Below are 7,959 nucleotides of genomic sequence, written 5' to 3' on the forward strand. Positions count from 1 at the left end.
AGGACACCACTTCTCCAGATAAAGCACCAAAGAGCCTGCTTGGCCTTTGCAAATGCTCATCTGGACAAAAAGGAAGACTTCTAGTCAGATGAAACAAAACTTGAATTGTTGGGCCACAATGATGGAGCCTTCATTTGGTGTGGAAAAAAAAGAATGAAATGCCTTCAAGAAAAAAAATTTTGCTGGTTGAATAAAAATAGCTTTAAATCAAAATTTGCCAGGGGTGTGAATAATTTTGGGCTTGACTGTGTGTGTATTATCGATGCATCCTTCACTTAACTCTCCAAACTCATAGTGTGTATGATTCTGCAGTAACACACAAGCAGAGAAGTGACCCAAAAAAAAATCTATAGGAGCTTCATGTGGGAGGAAAGCCATCATCCTCCCTCCCCTCTCAGCACACACCCACCTCAGCACTCATTCTACACCGGGACAGACACGGTAGGAGCAGCAAACCCAACGGACCAGTCAGAGCAGTGTTGGCGGACTCATCCCAGGACGCTGCGGGGGAATCAGTCTGTCTGGAGCCTTTTTTTGACTGACTTACAACTTAGTTTCCCAAATCTCGTATCATCAGGGGCGACATGGTGAGAGAACTCATTGAAAACTTAGAAACTTCATTCTAGGACTTAAAACCAGTAATTTCCTGTTGAGGAAATAAAAGGGATGATAATGTGTCCATTTATTGTGTGCAAGTGAAAGCTGCAGCAGTAGATCATATCGAAACGATAGAACATGCTACACTCCATTTGATTTCAAGATGCTCTTTTCAATTATATCTCACTTTAATGTCTTCATATGGCGCTTTGCATTGTGCATGTTAATTTAGTAATATAATAATGTAATTTAATTGCCTTTCTCGTGTTTGTTTTTTTGTAAATATTCCTAACGTTTATATCCAGACGTCTGCTAAAAATCATCTTCATGTTCTTCCTCCAGGCAAAACAGGGTTGAAATTCTCAACATGTTTAAACATGACTGCTGAAAATACTTGGGAGTAAACTGCTGGTATCAGCTTGTCCTGTTTTTGACATTGTATACACCCAGGAAGGGGGGGGGGCATTATTACAACATGCAGGATTTTATATTTTGATTTTGCATTATAAATTACAGGTGCAATTCAAAATTATAATAGTTAAGATGCTTTAAATCTAATTTAGATCCTATTTTGAAATGACTGAAGATAACACATTTGAACCTGAGGATCAATCGCTTTTATAATGTTTGAATTTATTTTAATTGAATTACTATTTTAAATTTCGATGAGGTTGTTTCAAGTCCAAAATTGCTTCTCCCCCCCCCCCCCCCCCCCAAATAAAACAAAACAAGAATTTTCCTTCTGTCTTGGATCAACTGAGTGAAAAAAGGTCTGATAGGCTTGACTGGCTACCGTGAGTTTGAGGTTATCGTTACAGATTTCGAGGAATTCATTATTTTTGAATATTCAACATTGAATATTGGAAACCCTCAACATGACTCAAGTGTTTGTTTTTGAAAATGTGCAACTTCAAAGTAATGAGAGAAAAACATACAAAATACACACAAATTTAAAATCGTACTTCAAATATCTTTTTCTAATTTCTGGTCATAGTAGCATAATACATGTTAGACCATCTTGCCTATCGACAGCTCCGTTGATGTATGTATATTAGTTTCCACCACAGCAGTCCTGAAGGGCAAATCTAAAAAATAATTCAGGAAAGGTATCAACATTTCATGAAATGCAAAACCAAAAATCCTAATAATTCTCAAGCTGTCCTTGACAACGCAACATTAGATTAAACACAACACAGTCACAAATTGTGTTTGCTGAAAAGTTGTGTTTTGCCCTTCAGGACCAGTGTACATTACAAACTAAGCACCTTGTGTTCATGAGGGTTTTTTTTTTTGGTATGTGTGTTGTTGATTACTTATTTTTAGCAGGCCATTTATTTGTTGCCGTTGGTTCTGCGTGCACCTCCTTTTTGGGGGGAGGGCGTCAAAGAACTTGGCGTCGAGCTGCGATCTCCTTTTCTGTGCAGAGAGAGTGCATCTCCATCCATGTGGGCCAGGCAGGTGTGCAGACAGGAAATGCCTGCTGGGAACTCTTCTGCCTCGAGCACGGCGTTGCGCCTGACGGTGTCTTCCTGAATGTGCCATCAGAACCAAACTGTCGCGACAACCCATTCAACACTTTCTTCAACACCGGGAGCTCTGGACGGCATGTTCCCAGAGCGATATATGTCGACCTGGAGCCCACTGTGGTTGGTGAGGAGAAATTGATTTTTATCTTTTCACTGCAGTTGATATTATCTTATGATGTGCAGCTGTGTCAGTCTGCAGTGCATCTCAAGCAACCTGAGACATGCAGGTGAGTAGTGAGGAGACCACAGGTATCCAAGCAACAAGAGCCTGCTAACGTCATGACCTTTCACCCATCGCTGGCTAACATTTAGTGTTGTAAGGATGTGGATTGCAGGAATAAACCCAGATCCTAATATATTCTTTCCATTTTATTTCTATGATAGGGGACTTTCTGCCACCACATACCTTCTCTCTCTAATATTTGGGTATTAAAGTGTAATTTATGGTGGGATAGCCTCTATTGTTATTAAATTATGTTTTGAAATTCAGGAAGACAACTTTTTTTCCTGTTTGGTGAATATTCCATCATACAAACTGCTAATAGCCACACTTTACTGACACAACATTAATTCCAATGCATATGAATTTTTCATGTTTTGAGTGAAATAGATTTGCTGCACTCTGGGATTAGCAAAAAAAAATCTATGGAGGCCCAAACCTGTAATTATTATGAAAAATGATCAAACAAGTGCATATCAAGTAAATAATGCTGTGAGTTTCTGACTTTCTTTGTAATATTTTGCTTTTTCAAATGTGTTATATATACAGCATAACCAAGAACATACATTTGATAATTAAATGGGTTTAATGAATTTATTTCCAACTATAATTTGGACATCTGACAAATTTACATTGTATTTTGTCCATTTCAGGCACCCATATTTCTTGAAATCACACTTGGAGGCACCTAATTTTACAGTCATGTAATATTGTGCAAATAATTCCAAAAAGTTGGCCTGATGTAGCTCACCAAGTGCAGCTAGACCTCTTCAAGTCTTGACTTGAAATAAACAAACTAGAATGACACCTTCTACCCATTTGAGAGATTCATGTGACAATAGGGCGGTTTGTATGAATGATATGAATTTCCTTTCTGAATAAAACTATTCCATTCAGATGAAGTGAGGGTTGGAAAGTACAAAGAACTTTTCCACCCTGAGCAGCTGATCTCTGGGAAGGAGGATGCAGCCAACAACTACGCCCGTGGCCATTACACCGTTGGTAAAAATATCATCGATCAAGTCATGGAGCGCATTCGAAAAATGGTTTGTAACATCATTACAACAGTGACTGGAATGCAGCGTAATATGATGGGGCAATTACTTTTGAGTATCTGTACTTTAATTGATTAGATAGCGATATATGTAATTTATATCCCATTAAACACTGAACCCAGCAATTTCACTATGAGTGCAACAAAGGACTACAAATACTGCTTTGTGTCTATATGCTTCTGCAATGTGTGCCTGTCAAAGTGATCTTGACCTTTGACCTGCAAGATCTTTTCACTTCATCCTTGTGTCCAAATCAACGTATGTGCCCAATGTTTTTTTTTTATAAAAAAAGAAGGCATTCTTGAGTTATGACATTCTTATACAGTACAGGTTGAGTTGGTGGTCCTGCTGCAGCACCTGAGGGTCCTTGTGGGTTCTCGTATACGTGTGGAGAAGAAGGAGGAAAGGTTGGGGTATTCAGCCAGATGCAAACTAACAATTTCAACATCTGTTAACATGTTACAGCGACTTGTGCTTGTGTGGACCAGAAATGGTTACAGCGCTGCTTTCAGGTACGAGAGGCGAAATCAGAATTCTCAGAACAAAGCAGGACCTGATTTCCACAGAGCAACTTAAAGGGTGGAAAAGGAAAAAAGGAAAAGTGGGAAGCACTCGGAGCAAATATGAAGCTCTGGTTCTAACTGAAGCTACAAGCAGCGATAAGCAGACCCTCACACCCCCTCTGCTCTTCTTTGGGAAGTATCAAAGTTGGCCGCCTCACCAGAGAAACACAGTTAAACAAAAACTCACATTCTTCACAGTAACCCATCATCAAGTCCTTCAGGAATTTCTGGGATGGATCTAGTCAACCCACAAAGAGGAGTCCCTCAATGTGTAGTGTAATAAACAGCATTGTTTTTCCTGTTGCCACCAGATGGCGCTATGATTAATTTGCCCCGAAATGGAATGTGGTCTTCCCTCAGCCATACTACACCCTTTCAATGAGTTTGGTGGCAATCAGCTTCATTGTTGTTGTGTGATGTTACAATCGTCCGATACTGCAGCCAGTTCTAACATAACCAGATATGTTTGAACCAGTATCCTGTATGTACCAACTTGTGTCAGCAGAGGGTGCTGCTGCTCAGCAGAACTACACAACCCTACTTTAACGAGGTTCCTTTCAGCCCTGGCTGGAGGGATTACTGTTTCGTGTTGTTCAGTTGAACGTATTTGCATTCCATTCTTGTGACCGTGACGTCTCAGGAACGCCTCGAGAAAATGTGTTTATATTCGGCACAAATGTCCACTTGGACTTCAGGATGAATTGATTATAATTCTGTGGTCCAGGTCATAGTGAACTGGCCCTAAACTCAAGGATTCATGTACCAATTATGACAAGACATTTAATATCAAAAAGGTCAAAGTTCAACTTGATTGTGACATCATAATATTCTGTCCATATTTTTGTCCCAATTATGGAATTCTCCATCTGTCCCTCCCCTCAGACGGACCAGTGCACCGGTCTGCAGGGCTTCCTCGTCTTCCACAGCTTTGGAGGAGGAACCGGTTCTGGCTTCACGTCCCTGCTGATGGAGCGTCTGTCTGTCGACTACGGCAAGAAATCCAAGTTGGAGTTTGCTGTCTACCCCGCTCCCCAGGTGTCCACCGCCGTGGTGGAGCCCTATAACGCCATCCTGACCACCCACACCACCCTGGAGCACTCTGACTGTGCCTTTATGGTGGACAATGAAGCCATTTATGACATCTGTCGTCGCAACATGGACATTGAGAGTCCTGGTTACATCAACCTGAACAGATTGATCGGTCAGATTGTTTCATCAATCACCGCCTCCCTTCGTTTTGATGGTGCCCTCAATGTGGATCTGATGGAGTTCCAGACCAACCTGGTCCCGTTTCCCCGTATCCACTTCCCTCTGGTTACCTACTCACCCATCATCTCTGCTGAGAAGGCCTACCACGAGCAGCTCACCGTGTCTGAGATCACGAGTGCTTGCTTTGAGCCAACTAATCAGATGGTCAAGTGCGATCCTCGCCACGGCTTGTACATGGCTTGTTGCCTGCTGTACCGCGGTGATGTCGTCCCCAAGGATGTAAATGACGCCATTGCAAATATCAAGACCAGGCGGTCCATTCAGTTCGTCGACTGGTGCCCGACTGGTTTCAAGGTACGTAACCCCACGAGGCTAAGAGGTAAATCTTGAGAAACTTCGTCTGTCTGATTTTTCTCTTTGTCTTCACAGGTTGGTATTAATTACCAGCCTCCAACTGCAGTTCCAGGAGGAGACCTGGCCAAAGTCCAGCGGGCTGTGTGCATGCTGAGCAACACCACAGCCATCGCTGAGGCCTGGTCTCGCCTTGACCACAAGTTTGATCTGATGTATGCCAAGCGTGCCTTCGTCCACTGGTACGTAGGGGAAGGTATGGAGGAGGGAGAGTTTGCAGAAGCCAGAGAAGACTTGGCCTGTCTTGAAAAGGATTACGAGGAGCTGGGTTACGCCACATCCACTTCTGAAAACAATGACGACGACCAAGAATACTGAAGCCTGTGAGGGCGGTGGCTGAGACGGCTGCACTGCTATAATTTTATCCTGTACTGAGTCAGTAATGCTTTTATAACTTGACTTTTTTGCTTCTAAACTGGAATTGACCCAGCAGATCATCTGTCTGACTGTCGTGTTTTTATAACAACAAGACAAATATCTCGGAGTTGTATTTGATTTGTGCCTTAATAAAGTTTGTCTTGGCGTACTCCTCATGAAACCTGTTACACCAACACAACTTTCAAAGTGATGAGTCCTCCCCTGTGTCAAATATATTTAAAGCTCCCCTCCATGCATATATTTATGGAAGGCAAATACTTATGAATACAAAAATACCCTTAACATGTACTACAATATGTGTCTGACATTGTGGAATTTTAATGAGGTCATTATAATTGTTTATACGGAAGCCAAAAGGGGCCGTATTTCAATTTTTCATGCTGCTTTTAAGCTTATCTCATGATAATGGGACGTTGTCGTGGTATCCCAACTGAGACTGATAATGAGAGATAATAAGAGTTGTTTTCTTTTTATAATGGATATTATACCGTTAAAATCAGTCCAGTTTGAAGCCGACTTTATAAAGGGGTAATATCTCGTTATCACAAGACCACAACTTTTTTTTTATGTGTCATTTAAGCTATATCACGAGCTATCGGCTTTAAAAATCAGTTTGAGGTGTGGCCTCTTTCTGCCCCCACAGAATCACTTATAGTGACCCCAGTGAAATTCTTGAAACACCGCCTGCTCTTCTTCCTCCTTCAGAATGTCACATTTTGTGATTTTTCTTATCACATATTGACAACTGCTGGACACAAGATGTCAGATTTTAATAGAGTAAAAAATACTTTCTTTCTTTTTTTGTTTACCTGCAAATGTGAAAACCTCTGTCTTCCATTGTCAAACCCTGCACGTGCATCATTCGACACATTAACTGTCGAACATGAAAGTGTAGTGGCAAGATGAAAAACACATTTTTGACTAGAGGCTGACTGTGGTCTGCACGCAAGCAACAGGAAGTCACACGTTACGTTAGAATTCACTGAGGAGAACTAAAACGGGCCAGACTAGATATGACAGTGTATAAAATACGCAATATAAAAGTACAATAGTGTGTATTTGTTAAAAATACCCAATTTTTATGGCCTATTGTGAACATATATTTGTGATAACTCGTTATGATATACTGGATTCGCATCATTTAAATTTGTCAGATGTGATTCAAATCAAATGCGTAATTGAGTCTAATAAAAAGTGGACAAACTGCCGAACATCACTATTTCAGAGAAAGTATTTATTACGTGAAAGAGTGACTGAAGCAAAAGAACTTAGCAATATAATGCACCTGGGGCAAAATTGCAACATTGCACCAAACAAAAACACTGCTATTGCCTCTGAAGTAACACTTGGCAAACAACAAAAACTTGTACTTTGTTGGATTTCATTCACTTTTGGAATACAAAAGAAATTTGCTTAAGGTTGATTTCATCCATTTTCTATATCGCTTAAGCATTGGGGGGGTGGAGCCTATCCCAGCAGACATCAGGCAAGAGGCGGATTCACCCTGGATGGGTCACCAGTTCGTCATAGGGCCATCAGGAGCAATTAGGGGCTCAGTATCTTGCTCAAGGGTGAAGTGAGGATTGAACCTGTGACCCTTAAGTTGCTAGACGGCCACTCTACCTCTGAGCCATGATGCCCACAGGGTGACGTCACTGAAGGAGTATTACTTGGTTAAGTGCCAGACTGAGTCAAATGTCATGACAAAGTAAGTTCAGTCCCTTCATTGAAACTGTTATGTAAAAGTTTAAAAAAAAAAAAAGTACAAGTTATCAATTGAAGTATAACACTCAATCTAATGGCCCAATTAATTATTTCTGCTTAATTAATTCACTTCTATAAGAGGATGAGTGGGAGACACAAATTGAGTTTATTTACTCTGAATTACATCCCTGAATATGAGGAGGTAATAAGTCACTCTGCTTGTCTCAGGCGTTATAAAACATTAATGAGAATCATCCAATCAAACTGGCCACACGCGCTATTTAAACAATGAGTCC

At 40.9% G+C, this 7,959-nt stretch overlaps 1 protein-coding gene across 2 annotated transcripts; it reads left to right on the top strand.

Moving 5' to 3' along the window:
- Positions 1-441: 441 nt before the first annotated feature.
- On the top strand, positions 442-6,924 carry tuba5 (tubulin alpha 5). 2 transcript variants are annotated; one of them, XM_086213330.1, is made up of 5 exons: positions 442-587; positions 2,022-2,247; positions 3,241-3,389; positions 4,844-5,524; positions 5,600-6,924. In XM_086213330.1, exons 1-5 carry the CDS (start codon positions 585-587, stop codon positions 5,897-5,899), a joined length of 1,359 nt encoding a protein of 452 aa, XP_086069456.1. In that variant the 5' UTR covers positions 442-584; the 3' UTR covers positions 5,900-6,924. The 2 variants fall into 2 exon arrangements, with proteins under 2 accessions (XP_086069456.1, XP_086069455.1); XM_086213329.1 differs by lacking the exon at positions 442-587 and having other exon boundaries at positions 618-2,247.
- The last annotated feature ends 1,035 nt before the right edge of the window (positions 6,925-7,959 follow it).

Source organism: Aulostomus chinensis, chromosome 9, assembly GCF_037954235.1.
Source record: "Aulostomus chinensis isolate RoL2024-O1b breed Wild chromosome 9, RoL_Achi_v1.0, whole genome shotgun sequence".
Classification (NCBI taxonomy): Eukaryota; Metazoa; Chordata; class Actinopteri; order Syngnathiformes; family Aulostomidae; genus Aulostomus; species Aulostomus chinensis.

Bases quoted from the DNA above. Each gene is read 5' to 3' on its own strand.
- tuba5 (XM_086213329.1), top strand. From the start codon at position 1,872: ATGAGGGTTTTTTTTTTTGGTATGTGTGTTGTTGATTACTTATTTTTA. The intron at 3,390-4,843 runs GTTTGTAACATC...CCCTCCCCTCAG, and splicing joins TGGAGCGCATTCGAAAAATG to ACGGACCAGTGCACCGGTCT. The intron at 5,525-5,599 runs GTACGTAACCCC...TTGTCTTCACAG, and splicing joins GGTGCCCGACTGGTTTCAAG to GTTGGTATTAATTACCAGCC.